This window comes from Gopherus evgoodei, chromosome 7 (genome assembly GCF_007399415.2).
Source record: "Gopherus evgoodei ecotype Sinaloan lineage chromosome 7, rGopEvg1_v1.p, whole genome shotgun sequence".
Classification (NCBI taxonomy): Eukaryota; Metazoa; Chordata; order Testudines; family Testudinidae; genus Gopherus; species Gopherus evgoodei.
The window spans coordinates 94,249,981-94,272,462 of NC_044328.1; the positions used below are offsets into that span (position 1 = coordinate 94,249,981).

Sequence of the window (22,482 nt, forward strand, 5' to 3'; positions counted from 1 at the left end):
GTCTGGGGTCTGTACAGCCCCACCGGAGGACAGGGTTGGGAGTGGGCCTGGGGGCAATACAGCTGTGCCGAGAAAGGAGCAGAATGTGGGGCCGCCATTGCAGTTCCCAGGAAAGCGCTGTGGTTCAGTGGATACCAATTTCTGTTTGCGGATATCCAGAGGTATAAATTTGTATCCACGCAGGGCTCTACAATTCATTCTTGAAAATGTGTCTTTCTGGTACGGCGTACCAGCAATAAATGTCTTAATGGTACGGCGTACCTGACCATACCGGCTTACTTGCACCACTGCATGTACTTTATTTTATGCTCTATCAATGGTAGATTTGTTTGGGCAAATTGATGAGATGATGTCCATGCCATGTTCAATAACAGAAATCTCTCTTTTGCTTCCTCCCATTCTGTGACAGAAGAGCTTTAAGAATCAGCCTCATGGATTATTTTATTAGCACTCCCAAATCAGGCCTACTGACCCTATTAATACACACTAGATTTTGCAAGATATTTCTCCAGTATCATTTAGCCCTTATATAAAATAGCTACCTTAGAGAAACTCCTAGATAAAATGTAAAACTAACACATCTTTTCCTGATGGCTTTGTTCACTTGGAGCTCTGGAACTACACAAAATGCATTTACTAGTAGTTCAAAAGCAGCAATTAAAAAAAAATTGTCATCTTGAAAAAATTATGTATACTTGTCTTAGCTTGGAAAAAAAACATACAAGAAAACAATGCACTAGCCCCACTTGTTTCCCCTCAGTTATACCATGAAATGGAGGCATACATTTACTGCAAAGATGTGGACATATAATGCCCTATGTGCTGACAAATTTCGTTTTGGAGGCAGAGGAGACAAGAGAATTGCGAAACCTTAGTGACCTTGGTTTGGTTTTGCGAGATCAACACCTGGGCTTGGTCTCAATTTGTAAAGTTTTTTATAACTGTCCATCTGCGTACATGTTCTTTGCAGAGCATACTTGGATTCACTGACAGTTTTGACACAATAAAACAAATATTCTCATGAAAATCTGTTTACAATAGTTCAGTGAGTAGCTTTATATAGAGTTTGGGTAAAGGGAGATGATCAGAAAAGGGAAAAGTGCTAGGATTTCCAGTCATAACTGTTGCCTTTTTAGAGTGCCTGGTGATAAAGATACTATAATAGTGCCAATTGTTATAAGACTATTGCCTGGAAATACAAGGATGTACATCAGGGAATTTACAGCATCTCTTTGTTAGGAGGTTCAACAAAATAACACTGGGAATTGAAGGTGTAAGTCAAGAAAAACAGTGCAATAATAACAATTTGTTAGCAGTGCATATTATTTGGTTCACGTAATATGAACTTACTATCTTTCATGCTCCCACTGGGTAAAGATAATGGACATACTGAATATTAATCATCAGGTCTAATTTTTAAAAAGGATTTTGGGAAACAGTTTTATAAAACAATTATACAAAAATGTCAATTTATCTGTCTCCCCTGTGCATTTCTAAATGGACTCCAAACTAAAGAACAGATATTTTATTAAGAGTGTTATTGACACTGTTCATAAAGAATTTCCCATTCCTTTTTCAGCTGTTAGATTTTTTTCTCTCTTTTTTCCTCCATTTACTACTCCCTAAATCCTCCTTGTTGTCATCTGCTCAGGGGAAGTAATCCCAAAAGACACAAAGTATTGCATTAAACCTGCCCTTCGCGCAAAGATTTACTTAATCCGGAACAATGTCTGCTGCAATGATTGTTTCTGATTCCCTCCCCGTGAATGCCTCTTCACACACCAGCCACATGATGCCCTGTGCTAAAATAAGGTTGCAGAGCAGTAGGGAAAAGGCAAAACCAGAAACTGTATCTGAATGATGATACAGATTGGTCAACTGTGTGCAAGCCAACCCATGATTATTTGAATGGCACTGGAGCTAGGACTGAGTATCACCCAGTGCTCTTATGCCTGTGATGGGGAGAGTGAAGGGACAGGGATGTTTTAGAAAGATTTTACTGTACTCTTTAGGAACCCATACTCATTCGACCACTTTACTTACAGAAATTCACATGCTTTGAACACCAGGAGATTAAATAGCCATAGGGTCCTTTAGTTTGAATTATTTCAAACAGAATGGACAGCTTTCAATTACTTTCTGGTTCAAATAAGGTTAGGCACAGCACCAGCTGCAAAACACATGTCCTCTCACAGACCAACTAAAAAGGCAGGCTTTCTTGAAAACAATCCTCAGCTTTTTCTTTTAAGAGAAAGTGATTCTGCCCCAGATTAACCAAATGAAGCACGCATCTTTGATGCATTCTTTAATGTGTAACTGTATGACAAGGAGCAGAAGTGCCCCTTTAATATCTAATGTTAATGGTGCCAACATTTTTTCTAGATTAAATACAGCGATCAAAGTAAAATGGAAGGAAGGTATTGCAAAGGTTTACATGAAAGCACCTTCTGATGTTTACACACGTGTTCTTCGTGGAATGCTGAGCAAGGGAAAAACCAATCAGCACCACTCATTAAAAAGTGGTTTATAACCAGCACAAAAGGCCAAACCTCCCTTCAGCATAGGATGGGGTTTTACAGGAATTAGTGTGTTTTTTTCATATGTGCACACACATTCACATGCGCATGCATGCACGCACACAAACAATGTGAGTGAGAATGCACGGTGTTTAATGTCGGAAGCTTTCAAGTACCTCATGTTTGTAGGGAGGGGAAAACTATCCTTTATTTTCTCTGATACTATGTGTGAGGATTGGCAAAAAATCAATTCATTAGATAAAGCCTTTCCCAGCTTTGTGTGATAAATTAAGATTGTATGCTGTGTGCTTGGTGTTTTTTAATAGAAAAGATGTTGAGGTTGCTATTTGTGTTTTATATTGAATGGATATATTAATTTACAGTACCTTAGTGGATCAGTTGAGATGCTGCTTCTTGTTTCCAATGAGGTCCTGAGATAGTAGCAAAAGAATAAAGTTACAAAATATTAAAACAATGATTTGACAAAGTATTAAAAACACAAAAGTCATCAAAAGTTTTAAACTGTCAGGTTTTTCTTGCAAGGATTATTACTAGTTCTTAATTCACATTTTTATAACAACAACAATGGGCTTTTAAAAAAATATGAATTTATTTAGAAAAAATAATTGACAGTGAGTCTCATGTTTATAATGGTATATGTTGAAGAAATGTTTTCAACATAGTTAGGGAGACAAGGTGGGTGAGGTAATATCCAGGGCTGGCGCAACCCATTAGACAACTTAAGAGGTTGCCTGGGGCGCCAACATTTGGGGGGTGGCGACTGCAGCGGCCGGATCTTCGGCTGCCTCTGTTGGGTGTGGCATTTCGGGGGCAGGACCTTCTGCTGCCTAGGGCGGCAAAAAAGCTAGCGGCGCTCCTGGTAATATCTTTTATTGGAAGAGATCTGTGTCTTGTCTCTCTCGCCAACAGAAGTTGGTTCAATAAAAGATATTACCTCACCCACCTTGTCTTTCTAATATCCTAGGACCAACGCAGCTACAACAACACTGCATTAAACATAGTTAGGCATTTTTGTTTTACTAGGCATATTTGTGGTCAGGTCTCTGTTTTAAAAACACTGCTAGAGAGCATATGAAATATACAGCAAAAACACTTGAAATTCACACAAACATACATTTACACAAACTTAAATCTTCTGGCTAAGGCTGGATGAAAAAATACCTTTTTGTGGGCTTTTCTTCCTGTTTTTGTCAAAATCTCTCATGAAAATGTATAGCTTGTTTAGGCTAAAAACTGACTTGGAAACCAAAACAAATTTTTTGGTGTTCAGAAACCCAAGTGGTTTCAAAAACTGATTTTTTTAAATATCAAATTAAAAAAAAAAACAGAAATAAAATATTTATAACCACAAACATTTTGATCTCCAGGTTTTCCTAAATAAATAAATAGATGAATACATGGAATCTATTATTGAAATATATTTTTGTGAATATATTCATTTGTAATGAAAAGCCAGTTTTCTCTGAAAATATTTTTTGATGAAAACATTCCAACCAGCTCTGTTTTGTTCTTTTTTCCATCTGTGTTAGAGGTGAGAGAAGAGGAAGCTTTCATACAGCTGCTACTATTGTTTTATGTACTGCAGCTATCAATATATTTTACTTTACAGAGCATTTCAGAACACTGCCCTCTGTTATTCAGCCTTGCATTGGAACTGTCAGCAATGAAAATCAGAGCTCATCCCGGCATCTTTGATATCAGCCTAGCAACTTTGGAATAGAAAGCACTGATATGTACATATGTATATGCTGGAACTGGGCAAAACCCTTGTCAACTTTAAAAATTACACAAATGAACCGCAGACAATCAAAATGTATGCTCCTCTCAGAACTCCTGACTTCTTCCCATATAAAATAATCCGAATTAACCAGTCAAATCACATATGTGGATGTGGAACTTGTTCCAGATCTTAACTTCCTTCCACCAACTTGAAAACTTAATGCTGACATTAAGTCTCCCCACATGAGTAAGTCCCATTATCATTAATTGTCACCGTTCTATAGCTGCTCTATGTGGAAGCCCCATTGACTTCAAAGAGAGCTCTGTGCAGAGAGGAACTACAGAATTATCACAATGATCATATTAATGGAAAAGCAGAGCTGAGTCTGTGTGGTTTACATGTGCACACTGATGGGGGAGTAGTTCCTTTCATTCCCAATATACCCAACCATGCAAAAACAGAACAGCTGCATGCAATAAGGAGACAGGCTAAATTCTTCTATGAGAGCCTCATTTAATTTTACTCTTATACTCTGCTTTCCTGAGTGGTTTGCCTGGACAGATGAGAGAGGAGAATTTTGCCCAGAGGGCGTCCCTGATTAAGTATTTGCTGACTTTTCTCACATTTGGTCACAGTTTTACCATTATTTATTTATTATTGGAATGGGCATTCTTTAAAATACTTGTCAATTGCATTAGCTAACTAAATAGCTTTACCTCAGTCTTTGCAGTATTCTAGGTCTTCCCTACAAGATAGATACAGGAAAGGTTAAGGTTAGTCTGCTGCAAGTATGGAGGTAACCACAGCCATTTATCTAAGTTAAATGAGTATGTTATTAAGAGTGGCATTTTATATTTACTATTTACCTGGGCTATAGACATGCATGGCACTTACATTTAATCCATTCTAACACACAATTTGATGTTGGCAGAAAAAACAGAAAGGAAGTCAAATTTTTACAGACTTATTTATCCCAAATACCATAATGATGATTCCTTCGTGAGAAGATATATATTTGAAAATGTTTATTTTATTCTTACCTGCTTATATGCAAATAACTGACACACAGCCAAACTTCTCCACATAAACTTTTGATGGCCAAGCAATGAGCCTGTGGTCTATGAAGGCTTATGAAAGCAAAACTGAAATTGCCTTCACTAGATTGTATTTCTGTAAATTGATTGTACTTTCTCAGTTTCGGTGCTGAGATTAATATGTTTACAGAAATAACTTGGGCTTTATTAGGGAGTGATAGCAAGAAAGGTAGAAGCACTGTGTATGCAAAATTCAGCTCTTCAAGAATAGAAGAAAACCATACTGTCCAAATAGACTTTAACTACATAACATACATAGCTTTAAAATGTCTTTTAAGTGCTTTTTCCACCCTGTAATTTGTTTGCTTTCAGCACAGTTCAAGATTTGTGAATGGTAATGAATTTTGAGGGGGTGGTTTACATATGTTTGCCTTGTGGCTCTTTGTTAGTTTGACAATTGAAAAGGGTGAACTTAATTTACTAGTAATTTAGTTTATTGCTTAACACAGTCTTCATGTGGAAGTGTCAGCCTGCTCTGTGATCATGACTTTGTCTTACTTTCAACTGAATATTTTACAATCTGTATTAACTGGTTTTGGCCCTTGTTACTATAAATAAATATTTAACAGACTCTCAGCATCTTTGTGCAGGAACAATATGCTGTGCATAGTGAGGAGATGGTAATGAGACACTAAGCCACACTGATTAGCCTGCGGCCCCAGTGGAACCTTGATTGTGCAGAATGATATTGAACGTGTTGTGACCTTAAGGACTTGGAACCCAGTCACAAGTAGCAGGAGTATAGATTCATTAAAAATAGCATGTTTTCTTTCTAAATTCAGACACAGAGAAAGGTAGACTCTCCAAATAATTAGAAACATAGACTCAGAAGAAAGATTTTAGTGTGGGATGAGTGTTTCCATTCCCCTACTCTACTTTTCTATTAAAGATTTCTATAGTGCAGTGGTAGGCAACCTATGGCACGCATGCCAAAGTCAGCACGCGAGCTGATTTTCAGTGGCACTCACACTGCCCGGGTCCTGGCCACCAGTCCGGGGGACTTTGCATTTTAATTTAATTTTAAATGAAGCTTCTTAAACATTTTAAAAACCTTATTTACTTTATATACAACAATAGTTTAGTTATATATTATATTATAGACTTATAGGGAGAGACCTTCTAAAAACATTAAAATGTATGACCTGCACGCGAAACCTTAAATTAGAGTGAATAAATGAAGACTCAGCACACCACTTCTGAAAGGTTGCCAAACCCTGCTATAGTGTTTTGAAAGATTCAAGAACTGTTTCTGGGGCTGTGAAGCAATTTGGCTGAAAGGATCAGTCTATACTGGTAAAATGTTCTAGAAATTTCCCACTGCTACTAACACCAGTTCATTTCCAGAGTTTTAACCACCATATCATCTAACTCTGCTCAGAGCATATCTAATCAATGTGGTGCTTATGACAGCAACAGTAGCTGGCAACCTGTCTATGCTACAGCTGCCATTGTTGCTAACACAAATAGTGCTGAACTAGTGTGAGTACTGGTGGGAAATATTTAGAAAACTCCCCTAGTTTAGACAAGGTTTGGTGGGGCTGGATAAGCAAGCAACTAGAGGCCCATGGGTATTGTTAATAATAAAGGGTCTGAGCTGACATAGGTAGACCAGGCTGTAACTCCACAAATTCTGTCAACAGCAAACAGGGGAACTTCTCAATAGAGCTCTGAGTGAGAGAGGCTGGATCATCTGGCTGCTGGTAAGTCTCAAACGTGCAGTAACTTCTTTGAAGAAATAACATTACTGAGATAAAGAATGGATACAGAATCAAAGTAACCCCTTGTGGAAGCTGTGCTACATTCATTTTTCTAGATGAAGGTCTGTAGGACAAAATCTGTATTTAACTGAAGGACAAGATGGACTTGAACAGCAGTTTCAGGTATTTGAATAAACAAGGAAACCAAAAGGAAGACAGCACAAAGAGAAGGAAACCTCAGACAGAGTCCTCAGTTGGGATACCAAAGAGCAAAAAGAAAATTGTACATTGTGGCAACTATGAGGAACAATAAGAAGAGAAAGCAAATCTCAGGGGAGTCTCCCAACCACTCCAGTGGTTATTCTGCTCTTGATGAGAAGCAGAAATAGAAGGATAACAGGCAAAAGACACTAGCCACTCCAGTGGACCAGAAGCAAGCACTGAAGAGGAACCAGCAAAAAGAATTGGCCCAATACATAGGTAGCGCAAATAAAGAAAACACAACCATGGACTGTACCTAGGGTTGCCCACTTTCTATTTGCAGAAAACCAAACACCCATGCCATGCACTCTGCCCTGCCCCTTCTCAGAGGCCCTCCTCCCTCCATCCAACGCCCCCCCCGATCATTCACTCATTTTCACCAGGCTGGAGCAGGGGGTTGGGGTGCGAGCTCTGGTTGGAGGTGAGGGCTCTGGGGTGGGGATGAGGAGTTTGGGGTGCAGGAGGGGGGACTAGGCTTGGGGATGTGGCTGAGGGGTTTGGAGTGTGGGAGGGGGCTCTGGGCTGGGCCAGGGGGTTGGGGTGTAGGAGGAGGTATGGGATCTGGACTGAGTATGAGGGCTCTGGAGTGGGGCCAGAAATGAGGGGTTCAGGTGCGAGAGGGGGCTCTGGGCTGGGGCAGGGTGTTGGGGCATAGGAGGGGGTGTGGGCTCAGGCAACGCTTTCCTCAGGCGGCTCTTGGAAGCGACGACATGTCCTTTTCCCTCCTAGGAGCAGGGGCAGCCAGATGGCTCTGCGTGCTGCCCCCAGCCACAGGCGCTTCCCCATCAGCTACCGTTAGCCACAGTTCCTGGCCAATGGGAGCTGCAGAACTGGTGGTCAGGGTGGGGCAGAGACAACACGTGGAGCCTCCTTGGCCGCACCTGCGACTAGGAGTGGGAGGACATGTTGCTGCTTCCAAGAGCCACGTGGAGCTGGGTAGGGAACGTGCCAGCCCTGCCAATTGGACTTTTAATGGCCCAGTCAGTGGTGTTGACTGGAGTTGCCAGGTCCCTTTTCGACCAGGGGTTCTGGTAAAAAAAAAACCAGGCACCTGGCAACCCTAACGGTCCCCAAGGGATCAGGATAAAAGATATTACAGTAGGGGGAAGGCTAGTCCAAAGAATTCTAGAGAATTTCCACTTAGTACCTACAAAAGAAATAAACTTGAAAATAATCAGAGCTATTACTAAGCTATTGAATAATCTCCCAAGGTAAGGGGCGAAAGCACCAGTATATGAGATGGTAAAACGGCACTGGACAGTAGAATATGTGGTGCAGGATCACCTTGCAGTGGCAGGGAAATGGACTAGATACCCCAAGGGTCTTTTTCCATCTTCAGTTTCTATAGAGTTTGCAAGGGCCTTTTGAGTAGGAAGCAGAGGAAGTCTGCACTGGCTTTAGTGGTTACTCACTGTCAACTAGTCTGGAACACATGCCTGTTTGTGCAGGTCTTTTGCAAAGTGGATCATGTATGCACTGTAACATCCAGGCTGGCACAAAGGCCTGTGTCCAATTAGATTTTTTCTGATCTAATGTGTTCACATGAAGCTTGAAGAACAGGTGCAGCAAGTGGTTACACAGTCTATTCTGAGCCCAAAAGAGTCTTATGAAAACCTGAATTCAGCTAAGCTTTAACTATAACTTTGCTGTGAGCTCATTGTCTTTCTCCATTCACCAGCAGAAAGAAAAAGGGGGCATTAGGCCTCCACTGCAAAGTACTACACAGGGGGAAATAATATTCCTGACAGCTATCAAATTAGATGTTAACAGCATCGGTCAATTTGTCTTTTAACATTTAAACAAGAGTCAGTCAGCATCTTTATCTACTATGCCATATAGTTCCAAAGATTCAGTGGGGACACAAATAGCTTCTTCAAGTGTTGCGCATGGCAACAGACACCAACATCTACTACCAACCCCCATATTCTTCAATTATGTATTTAAATGTAACTGCTGTATGATAAATCTGTCTGGGCATGTATCTATTAGAATTTCTAATCCCCAATAAATATAGCATTCAATATCTATTGCCAAACGTTTTATCAAAATCTAAATGATATACTTAGACCCGGGTTTCTCAAACTTCATTGCACTGCGATCCTCTTCTGACAAAAAAAATTACTTCATGACCCCGGGAAGGGGGACTGAAGCCTGAGCCATGCTGCCCAGGGATGGGTGTGCGTGGAGGGGTGAAGCTTGAGGGCTTCAGCCTTAGGCAGACTGTAATGTGAGCCCCAGAGCTGAAGCCAAAGCCTGAGACCTGCCACCCAGAGGTGAAGCTAAAGCCTGAGCCCTGCTGCCCAGGGCTGAAGCCCTTGGGCTTTGGCTTCAGCCCCAGCCCCCAGCAAGTTTAACGCCACCTGGGCCACCCCACTAAAATGGGGTCACGACCCACAGTTTGAGAACCACTGAGGTAGACCATTGTTTGTGTGTTTTCAGACTATAAATACAGTCTCATCCACAAGTCTTGTATTCTAGCAACATTACAAAGAAAGTTATTTTTAAATCAAACAATGGGACCAGATAAAAATGGATCCCTATTTGTGCTCTTTCCTGTATAAAAACAGGAGACAATGCCTTCCCTTGAGAGATTACAGTCTTAATCTTGCTTTCTTTATCTGTAGTAGTATGAAAGAGATTCACCGAACACCACTATTGACCTGGAGATGAACATAGTAAGACACAGACACAGCAATATGGGTTAAACGCAGAGGCTGCAACCTTACAAAAGTGTTCATTAACAAATTAATTTGGGGTAATGGCACTTCAAAAAACAGACAACAGAAGAGCTTAACTGTAGATTTCAGCATGACCACAATAGCCATTGACAGAAGCAAATGGGAGGAGGAGGTCATTTCCCCTTACCCACCAGCTAAGGAAATGGGCTCAGGACACGTGTCTCAGACTCGTATGAGGTATGGTGTTAAGATGGGGAAGCCCAAGCTGCAGAGACTGTCACTCCCTTTATGCCAAACCAGTGGCCAGGACCAATGCCTGAATAACTCTCCAGGCTGAGGTTCAGGCCCACAACCGGTACATATGAACCTGCAATCTGCTCTGGAAACCCATTAAAGGTTGTGACAACAGCTTGAATCCCCAGCCAGGCCAGACAGCCTGGATGCTGAGTAAAAAACCCCACAAAGCTGTCTGCCAGGCCTCAAGAAAGGCAATTGACCACACAGATGATCCAAGAGATCCAGCACATCTGTCTACGGGATGGAAGAGGGGCAGGAAGTCTGGGTGCCAATTTAGGCTTCCTGCACCTGAGAGACTTCCTACACAATGTCAAGGAGCCAATCAGCTCCCTGCATCCCCTGAAATGACCAATAGGACTATAGGGGGAAGGAACAAAGCCTGATCCCACCATTGTCCCCCTCACACTCCTGCCTGAGACAGGGATGGCAGACAGTGCATGTGAATGAACAGCAAGCACTGCAGGAAGGGATGAGATAGAGAATCAGCTGCCACAGACCCCACAATGCAGACTTCTGACTTGTCTTGCCCTATCAAAAATCCTGCTGAAGCAAGTGAGATAGGCAATTTAGTACATGATCCACAGCTTCTATATATATATATGGCTGGAACCTCAACCCATTATAGGTCCCCTCTGCAATACTCTGGAAGTGTCACGGGGACTTAAAGATGCCTTAAGGCAGTAACTTTGGATTCTGCTAACAGAGGGGAATCTTCCAGTGCTACCTGCCTCTGCCCCCCCTTCCCTCACAGAGTAGGGGATGTTCCAATATGAGCTGGACTGGAGGTTGAACCACAACTTCACAGCCATTCCACCAGTACCACTGGCCAACCACTGCAGAGTGTTTATGATTTTGTGCAGGTCTTCGGCACCTAGATGAACGTCTCCCTTAAATAAGCTTGTCTCTCCCTCAGTGGGGACTGCCTTCTTAAAGATTCCTTTTCAACACAATCCTGTTTGATCACACAAAGCAGGGTCGAGAAAAAACTAGCTTCCTCCATTAGAAAGCACTGGAAATCACAAAGCTGTATCGTCAAATTGTTCAGATAACATTTCCTTTTTATTCTATTTAGGAGACATTTGTGTAATTCAATCTTCTTTGTGATTAGATATAATGATTTTAATGAGTCCTATTACATAACGTTTTTCCTTTAAGCTTTCACTGTAGTCTATAGTCTCACGAGGGGAGAGACTTTTAGGGACTGATCAGTATAAGATAATGGCAAGGGCAAATCTAATAGCCAAGTACTAACCCTGTGCTGTGTTACAAACTTCTTATACTATGTGATGTACCATGAAGAGTATTTCTTTTAAAGCAGCAAAGAGTCCTGTGGCACCTTATAGACTAACAGACATTTTGGAGCATGAGCTTTCGTGGGTGAATACCCACTTCGTCGGATGCATGTAGTGGAAATTTCCAGGGGTAGGTATATATATGCAAGCAAGAAGCAGGCTAGAGATAACGAGGTTAGTTCAATCAGGGAGGATGAGGCCCTCTTCTAGCAGTTGAGGTGTGAAAACCAAGGGAGGAGAAACTGGTTTTGTAGTTGGCAAGCCATTCGCAGTCTTTATTTAATCCTGAGCTGATAGTGTCAAATTTGCATATGAACTGAAGCTCAGCAGTTTCTTTTTAGAGTCTGGTACTGAAGTTTTTTTGCTGCAGGATGGCCACCTTAAGATCTGCTATTGTGTGGCCAGGGAGGTTGAAGTGTTCTCCTACAGGTTTTTGTATATTGCCATTCCTAATATCTGATTTGTGTCCATTTATCCTTTTCCGTAGAGACTGTCCAGTTTGGCCGATGTACATAGCAGAGGGGCATTGCTGGCATATGATGGCGTATATTACATTGGTGGACGTGCAGGTGATCTTTGGTGTGAGTGAGGGGATGCTTGGGCTTCTCACTGGGTTTCCACAATTTTGTCTTACTCACAATAGCCACTCAACGAGAATCCTTGCATTGGGATGGAGAGACAGCCATACCAAGTTGCAATACACAGTCCTACAGTTGATTTCCTGTCTTACAGTATCAACTCCATCGAGTGACATCGAATTCCTATAGAAAAACACTCCCTTTCTTTCAGAACAGATGGCTGCAGGACTTTGCTTTAAGTGAATGTCTACAGCACTACACACCTTAATGTTGGTACAGGCTACATAATCCTTTGATTAAGCTACATATCATGGTCAGACACTCTGTGGAAGGACAGAAATATTTTCAATGCGAAAACAAAAGAAAAGAAAACCAATGTTCTTCAAGTAGCAGCTAAAAATCATAATAGGGATCAAGATTAATTCATTTTAGCTGTAACAAACTTGACATCTTGATCCTGCTTTAAAAATAAAGATCTTTAAAGATATCACCTTTTGTCTAGCAAATGAAACATATTTGAAACAATAAATAAGATACAAAGCTTTGCTGTCTCCAAAATGGTAATAGCTTGGGCAAAATTGCTGACAGCTTCTACAACATTTTTGATATGCAATACTCCTTAAATCTGGGAGCAATATATTATACAATCAGTTTAATGCAGAGGAAAGGAATGGCGGCCTAAGGTATTAAATGTTTAGAACATTGTACAGGATATTGCTCAATGAATAACTGTTGTCACACAATCTCTTCAATGCAGATAGGAATTTCTACTAAACAGTCAGCATATAATGTACTGTAGAAGAAATGGAACTCACAGTGAGCTTTGATATTCCACTGAGTGAATTATTAAAAAGATTGAAAGTCCCAGATTATATCACTGCACTGCAATGTGCAACTCACAACTAGTGATAACAGTTTTTATTTCAGTAGCACCTTGCTGATGAGAATCTCTAAGAATTTGCCTACATTAAAGGATTCAGGCTCAAAATGGGCCCGGTATTACTATCCCCACTGTACAGGTGAGGACCAGAAGGCTTAATTCTCTAACTCAATGGCAAAAATTTTCAATGCCAGAAAGATCATGCGCTCTCTCTCTCTCTCTCTCTCTCTCTCTCTCACACACACACACACGAAGAAGTGGTATAGTAGAGCTGGGAACAGAACCCAGGTCTTCTGACTCCCAATATTGTGGGTTGGGCACAAAATCATCCTTCCATATTTTGATTTTCATTTTTAATAAATCTCCAGGTATTTTGCCTAATTCATGTCACTAGCCTGCACTCTTCCAAATAGTCTTGATAAAGTCAGTGGGAATACTCGTATGAGGTAATGCTTTCTAGCACTATTGAGAGTCACAGAGTTGGAGCCATAATAAGAACATTTTGTAAGAAAAATAATTACTACAATACAGGGCTCCAATATACGAACATAATAGCCAAATTCTTGCCTGTTATAACTCCAGGCAACTTCAGTGGAGACACATCAGGGACCATTTTGGCTCATTATGCCTTAGTACATGCAAAAACAGGAACTTTCTGTGAGTAACTTCCATTAGCATTAATGGCATTCCAGGATGTCTCATTTCTCACCCACAGAATGAGAAATACCCATGTGTTTTCCAACCCATTCCTAACCACGGAGAAAAACGCAACACGTAAAATGCTCTAGTTCTTAAACAGTGTCGTGTCTGTTTTTATAACTTTGCTTTTCCACAAGACATAATGGGCTATGTTCTGTCCTCTGTAAATTCATATTTATTTCCTCAACTGTTTAAAGGAATCTCTGTCCTGAAGGCACTTGTGCAATTACTTAGCATACAAAACCAAGGATAGAAATCAAAACAGGTAATACCTTTGCTGTATAGCTGACCCCCAGCTTCCAAAATATAACCTCCCACATTCTAGCACCCAAATCCCTTCAATCCATCCCCTTAACTAATGAAGTGGGCCTTGGTTTTCCCTGCATATCTGCCAAACCTCCTGGGGGACAAGATTCAGAGTCAAGGTCCTCTCCCAAAATATGCCTCGCCACCAGCCAATGCCAATTTGAAACCAGAGAGCTGTTAACTAGGGTGCTTCCTCTGACCGCAACTGCAGTAGTGCCCTATGAGGACAGAGGAAGTCTGTCTGATTAGTCATTTAACAAAAGAATATGGAGTTAACAGTCACAAACAAGCACAGAGTTTGGTTCAAACTATTAACTCCTCCCGCTATTTTGTGCATGCTAAGTTAAAATCAAACCCACAAACTAATGGGAAGCCCAAGCAGATGTGGGTGTGAGCACTGGTGTGATAGCTGGTCTGGATGACGCTCCATTTAACCAGTGAGCAGCTGTATCCTGCATTAATATAAGAAGTATCAGTAACTGTACGTTTCTTAAAGTTCCTAAAGTCTATTCCCCTTGCAGCAATGCATGTGATCTAATTCCAAGGAGGAGGCTCCTTCAAGGATCTCCCAGAAACAAAGGAGCAGGACTCTTCTATCCCATCTACCTGCGCTAGAGATTACAGACATGTCATCATAATCTCATTAACAGTGGTATCGAAGGCAGATGACAGATCTAAAAAAAATAAATATGGATGTGTAATCTTCATCCATCACCAGGACACGATCATTATAATCAAAGCAATTAGAAAACTGGACTGCATTGATTTCATTGGGGTTGCACAGGTGTGAATAGGAGACAACTGGGGAAGATTTTTTAAAATATGGGCTAGATTTATAGCTAGTGTAAACTGGCATCAGTTGTATTGAAATCAACAGAACTATATAAGTTTACAGCTGAGGATGTAGTCCATATACTTCTAAACTGCTTTTCTGTCACACTAATGCTATCTACTAATAAGACTCAAATGCCTATAAGATGAAGATATTATTGAACTTTAAATGCTTCCCTTAAAAATTGTCTCTCTATTTTTCTACACTACGTACTTCAGTGACTCAGGCCGCAGTTCAGGAAAGCACATAAGCACATGCTTAATTGCTGTTGACAATAGGGAAACTTTCCTGAACTTACCTAGCAGAGACCTGAAGATTCCACAGAGTTCTGCCAGGCATGTGCATGTACAAGATGGGGAGACTCTCTCAAAAGACTGTTGTGTTGCCGGTGGTAAATCACATCATGCTTTGTAACCCTTAGACATGCTTGTCAAACTTGCTAATGATTCAAAGAGCAGATTATATGAGCCTATCCCAGCTAGATAACTGTGGGGGGAAATGCTGATTTAGTAGAATATTTTTCTGGCTCTCTATCTACCAAGTAACAAATAACTAAGACCCCTGAAGGGGTTTCACCTCAGAGGAAAGAACAAATCAAAGAAAAACAAAGGTCTAGGAAGTCTTTGAATGTACTTTCTATCTGACATGCCAGAAATTTATGTAATTTATGATGGGCTGCGTGCAAATTAAATGTTTTCTTTCCTTTCTGTTCCTCCGCTTTAGGGATGATCGCTACATGTCACAAGGTTCTAGGATTCCATCAGCTCGGCAGTACTGGAAAGGCTGCAATGTGATTATACGAGTGCACTGAACCATTCATCCTTCTGTCATGCCTTCCAGACTGAGAGTTACAATCATGGTACTCTGATTAGATTTCAAATTTACATTATAAGCAAGAAGGTGAGAAGCCAAGTTATTCTAGCAAGACCATAAAGTAATCACATAATTGTTCAGACACCCAGTAAAGAGCATAGAGGTGGCTTTACCATATGGAGAGGACTGCCAAGTGGTGAGCCTGTACATTTTCTACACAGAATGGGCAAAATTACATCAGGATACCAGAATTTGATTAATGTTGGGGCAATAAGGAAAATAAACTATTTAAGAAAAGCTCTAGTTTGAATTTATGGTAAAATCTCCTGCAAGAAAGGATTTCACTAGATGCCTTAGAGGAAATACGATGGCATTCTCTTTAGTAGGTATTTGCGTGTCCAGCTTGAGACCCCTAGCATCAGATTCACTAAAGGTACATCTACACTGCAGTTGGGAACTTACTTCCCAGCATGGGTAAAGAGACAAGCACTAGTTCTGCTTGACCTATCTGAACCCTCATGGTATGTATTCAGCAGCTACCCTGTGCCACCATCCTTGCTACTCCCGGCTACAGTGCTATTTTTAGTGCCCTAGCTTAATCACAGCTAGCATGTGTCTATTAGCCATGCGCAGAAGCACACTCCTAGCTGCAATGCAGAGATACCCAAAGATGCTGCAAGTCCTCTGTGCCTCTGAAAATCAAGCATAAAGGGATTGTTTACACAGTAAAAGCTGTGCAGGGGTGATCTTAGCTGAGCTAGCTGGAATCCAGGCATTGCACAGTGCAGAGTTCAAAGCAGGCTAGAGAGCTAAGAACGTACCCAGGTCTGTGCTGGGCTTGTACTACCTGCACTGAAGCCTGCACTGTGATGTCTTCATTGTTATTGTTACCGGCACTAGCTGGATTCAAGCTAGCTTGAGTAGGCTAGCCTGGGCACAACTTTAGCTGCATAGACATGCCCAAAGTGTCCTAGAGTAGACACCCAACAACTGATGCAAAATCTTCTGAAAATCTGGCCCTTACTGACTATCCAGATTAATGCCATTCAAGATGGCAGTTCACCATAAGAACTAGCCCGTTCATATTAAAATACAGTGTTTAGCAAACCTCATTATTTGAAAACCATTTTTATTACCCCAAAATAACTACATACAAATCTGCTGCTTGTCGCCAACTCTTATTGCCAGTCCAAGCTCTCCTGATTTCTTTGCTAATTTCTTTATTTAGGAACCATAAAACAAAACTTACCCACATAACATACCATGGGAATTTATTTATGTTTCCAAAAAAGGAAGAGAGAATGCACTGCTGATGTATGGCATCCAATTGTATATAATTTAATTTACAGACATGAAACTTTTCTAGAACTACTGTGTTTAATCTTTCATGAGGCAAGTGTCCAGCATGGTCATGTAATCTGAGAATTGAAATGTTTGAAAATGCCTTGTTTAACAATATGGCCAGATATTTCTCAATGTTGTGGTGTGTTAGATACATACTAGAACAAGGGAAGGGGGCAGGTTTAGAAGAAATAAAAGGAAGTTCTTCTTCACACAGCGCACAGTCAACTTGTGGAACTCCTTACCTGAGGAGGTTGTGAAGGCTAGGACTATAACAGCATTTAAAAGAGAACTGGATAAATTCATGGTGGTTAAGTCCATTAATCTATTAGCCAGGATGGGTAAGGAATGGTGTCCCTAGCCTCTGTTTGTCAGAGGATGGAGATGGATGGCAGGAGAGAGATCACTTGATCATTGCCTGTTAGGTTCATTCCCTCTGGGGCACCTGGCATTGGCCACCGTCAGTAGACAGATACCGGGCTAGATGGACCTTTGGTCTGATCCAGTATGGCCGTTCTTATGTTCTTATCTTCAGTTTGGATTTAATACCACTAAATTTTACAGTTATCTGAATATATAATTGTATGGCTGCATGAGCTAAAAAAAGAGTATTCACAGATGTTTATCGGAATGCAAAAAAAAGTCTAATTTAGTCAAAGCCTGTATTTTTAACCATAGTTTGGTTAGGCTTTAATAATTACATATAAAATATCACTGCTGTACCCACAGAAATGTGCTAAGACACACAATTTTAAATGAATAATTTTGTTACTGGGATATCGTAAGAGCATAAGCTTAGGAATTCATGGCCGACTCTCCCACTATGTATGTACCAAGTTTAAGATGGTCTCTTTTCCATAACTAATACATAACATTGTTTACTACAGTCAGAACTTTTCCATAACTAATACATAACAATGTTTACTACAGTCCGAACAACTATTTCTGGATAGATAAATATTTCAAGATAAACTATTTACAGAAATATTGGATTGGAGCATTTTAACCCTTTTTCTGTTTATAGATCATCTGTGAACAGACTTTGATGTTTATCAAAAGGAACGAGGAGTACTTGTGGCATCTTAGAGACTAACACATTTACTCGGGCGTAAGCTTTCGTGGGCTAAAACCCACTTCATCGGATGCATGCAGTAGAAAATACAGTAGGAAGATATATGTACACAGAGAACATGAAAAAATGGGTGTTGCCATACCAACTCTAATAGTGATAATCAGGGTGGCTCATTTCAGACAGTTGACAAGAAGGTGTGAGTAACAGTAGGGGAAAAATTAGCATGGGGAAATAGTTTTTACTTTGCGTAATGACTATTATTTGGAAGCACTTGAACACTTAATGCTTATGGGGGTTTTGTGTGAAGAATATAGTTTGAAAGGAGGTCGTCTAGGCACTATTCTTGGCATCTGACTGATCACCTAAGTCACATATTACTTTCGCTAAACAGTAGAGGACAACCAGAGAGATTTCAGAATGGCTGTATAACCACTTTCAATACAAACCCTCACACAAACTTCTGCTTTTTACAAATATTCTTACACACGTGTGCATACACAAAGTCACTTATTATATGAATGATCATAGAAAATGAATATAAAGTAGAAATGAGTAACGCTGAAGCTGATTTGTGGTTTTATTCAAACAAAAGTTTGTTAATACTTTCTAGCAGTGTATTCTCTGCTATAGCTGCACTGCCATTACTCTTACATGCAGCTCCACAAATACACAATATAGCACAAATGTGGCTGACAATGAAATGGAGATAAAAGGAGGAAGAGAAGTCTGAGACAGCGGCTTAGGCTGTCTCCCAGAGCTCTATTACATTATCTCCTGAGAGCATGGCACAATTTCCTTCTGACTGAATCCTTTAAAAATGTCATTAGAGTGTGGAGATTTCTACAGGAGTATCTCTCGCAGATCTACATTCACAAACACTATAGCTACTGACAGCAGAAAGAACCAGTCAGCTAAAATACCAAATACATTTATGGCTAGAATTAACCCTGCTATTGGGTGGTGCACAACTGCACTATCATAGCGGGTACCACAGAGAATTACCTTCCCTGCTCCCAGCTCATTCCAGCAAGTAGTAATCTGCTACTGAACTATACCTGTAGCAGATACATTTCAACGTCCCAGATGAACTCTGCTGGTCAGCACTTTGGGTGCATGAAACCAAGGCTCTGCCTATTTCCCACCTTTCTCCATCCACTCCCTGCTCTCCTCCATAAGGCGCCCTGTAGAGAGCTGTTAGCATGCTGCACCTGCTCACTCCCATATGCTTGGACCTAAGCTCTTTAGAGACTGTGCTGGGGCATAGAGGGGATTTTATTCCCCTTTAGACGCCTATGCAGACATTCAAACAGACAGCATGAAGCCACAGTCTGGGCCATATAATCTAATTTTTCACAGGCCATCACAACACTGTTTTGGATCTGCAGGAGCAGCAATAACCTAAGTCACAAATTCACATAGTTTTCAATCAGTTCCTATAGATTCAGTGGTTACAGTCAAACACTGTCAACTGTTTATCTGCATGCCAACAAACAACAAAATCAGTCTAATTCGATTAATATTTGAGATGAAGTCAGACTACTAAGAATGTTTACCATGGACCAGTGCAAACAAGCCCTTTATTTCCCAGGAAGACATTTCCTGTATATAAACTGCTAAGTGGGTTTAAAGAACTACGTATACAGTACTTGAATATTATGATTAATGTGCCATTTCTTATTACATTAATATGCTTTATAAGTCATTCACAAGATGAAACTTCCCTTAAATACTGAATACAGAAACTTGTGAAGAGCACACATACTGTAAACATTTTAATGACTTCCAGCCTATATTTCACTACAAACCCTCTAGACTGCCAATGGGGTTAGAATTCTGAAAGCAGCTTTGTTTGAAGGAAGAAGAGGATTAACAACTGGTAAATCAAACAACATGCAACCAGCAAACTTTTATAGAACCTGAGAACAAATACAACTGGTTCTACATCGCATGTTTGCTGCAAAATAGATTCATACAGATGAATAGATTCCAAGGCCAGAAAGGACCATTGTGATCATCTAGTATGACCTCCTGTATAACATAGGCCATAGATCTTCTCCAAAAATAATTCCTAGAGCAGATCTTTTAGAAAAACATCCATTCTTGATTTAAAAATTGTCAGTGATGGAGACTCCACCACAACCCTTAGTAAATTGAATTTGTCTAGCTTCAACTTCCAGCCATTGGATTAAGTTATACCTTTCTCTGCTAGATTGAAGAGCCCTTTGTTAAATTATTAAATATTTGTTCCCCATGTAGATACTTATAGATTGTAACCACCACATTGTGCACCAGAGATGCCTGCCTGCTACCTGCTGTAGACCACACACAGAGTTTGGAGCACGTTCACATCAGGAGTATATTTTCTTCCTGCTATTTTTAGCTCAAAACAGGGAAAACAGATCATTATAGTGAAGCAGTGAAATTGTCTAGAAAAAAGAATTGTTCCTTATTTTTCAAACGTCCCATCCCAGACAGGTTTCAGCATGGCTGCCATTCTCTTTAATTTCACATTTGTTACTCAGGCTTTAATTCTTTGGCATTAGAAAGTTAAGTGCCATAACAATGATGAGATAGATGATCAGTCAAACTTCACAATACAGCATTTGGCTGGAACAGCAACCACTTTCATCTTTGCTTCTAGCCACAACAAGTCTGAATTGTTTGTATAGAACAAGACGTTTTCCAACCCAAGAGTGTGGTAGGAGGCACCACGTTTACATGGAGACTCTATTTACAATAAAAGCATTTGTTTTGCCACCATAAGAGCCCAGCCAAGGTTCTCAATGGCAAAATTAATGTAAGACTTTTAGAAGACAGAACTCATTTACTGGTTGTGAAAGACAACCGACTAATGAAACGCGAAACTAAAGCATGGGAGCAGGTAGACTGGTTTGAAGTACAGTGACAGGTTCCTACTGTTTCACTTGTGTAACTAAACCTCTGCTTTTGTTGTTGTTCTTTGTTCATCCCTGAGCCTCTGATGAAAATGTTAAATGATTTGAATAATGCACAGTCTGTGATACTTCATTATTTTAAAAATAGGCTGCTTTTACGCCTTGAAGCATTAAACTCATACAATTTAACTCACCGGTGTATAGAGAAGAAAAAGGCCACTATAGCTATCTACTCTGCTGTTCACTTTTAATCTGGAACACAGCAATTTCTTTGCAACCGTAAAATAAACACAACAAAAAAAACACCCCTCCCCCCAAAAAAAACCCAGTAAATTAAATACTGTTTCATTGATAACCAATGACTTGTTAAAAGAATTCTAAAAATATTTTTTGTGAAAGATATGACTAAAATAGAAGATGTGTATATGTGGACTTTGGAAAAGCCAAACTCATCTGAGGAGAAGCTTTGTTTACCACAGTAGCGATTTTGTCAATTTCATGGCCAGATGATATCGACAGGCCTCAGCTGACATCTCACAGATTAACAAAGAACAAAGCAGAGGGAAATTGCTTTAATCAGACACTGCGTGGCCAGCAAGCAAGCAAACGTATTTGTCAGCAACATCTGCTGCATCCAAGAGAATACACAATGTGCTAGCCACCCATTCTCTCTCTAATGCTACAAATACGTTACCTGCTTAGCACAGACATTGTGGGATTTAAATGGATGAAATTACTTTAAAGTGACCTTTCTGGAGCAAGCATAATTTTCTGTTACAGCAGCACCTACTATGATCTTATGATGAAGGATCAGTTACTGCAGGGCCGGCGCTACCATTTCAGCGACCTAGGCAATGGCCTAGGGCGCCAGAGTTTTTTGGGGATGCTATTTTGCCAGGGGGCGGCACGCAGGTCCAGTGGACCTACCACAGTCATGCCAGTGGATGGTCCGCTGCTGGAAAGGCTCCGGTGGAGCTGCCGCAGTCATTTCTGTGGCAGGTCCACCGGAGCCTTTAGACCAGCAGACTGCCCACCGGCATCACTGCGGCTGCTCCACCGGAGCCTTTCCAGCAATGGATAGTCCGCCGCCATGACTGCGGTAGGTCCACTGGACCCGCGGGGGGCGGCGAAATGGCCGTCCGCCTAGGGCGTCAGAAACCCTGGCGCCGCTCCTGAGTTACTGTGTCTGTGTCACACTTTTTCCTGGGACACTTTTTCATCCAAGGTGACAGCGAATAAGCTCAGTTTTCAGTCCTACAGCTGCTCAAGGGAAGGGGTCTGAGTGACTGCTTGGAAATGGTCCCAGGAGGGTGGGACAGAAAGGGGAAGGAGGAGAGCGAATTTCTTTGAGAAGACTGAGCTCTACACCCAGGGGTCATAGATGTGGTTGATTTTATCTGCTTTATTGTATGGGTGCATCAGCTAAAAAATGTTTAAGACCACAAAATACGTGTGGATAACAAAATGAATGAAATGCAAATGAATACCATA

The 22,482-nt window shown here is 40.8% G+C and overlaps 1 protein-coding gene across 3 annotated transcripts in view; it reads right to left on the minus strand.

The window, feature by feature from the left end:
- Nucleotides 1–22,482, minus strand: part of IQSEC1 (IQ motif and Sec7 domain 1) — a 710,112-nt gene that overhangs the window by 247,005 nt on the left and 440,625 nt on the right. For all 3 annotated transcript variants that reach the window (XM_030568827.1, XM_030568826.1, XM_030568829.1), the window contains exon 3: nt 2,903–2,947. In XM_030568827.1, coding sequence (XP_030424687.1) covers nt 2,903–2,947 — 45 coding nt within the window. The remainder of the gene's footprint in view (nt 1–2,902; nt 2,948–22,482) is intronic.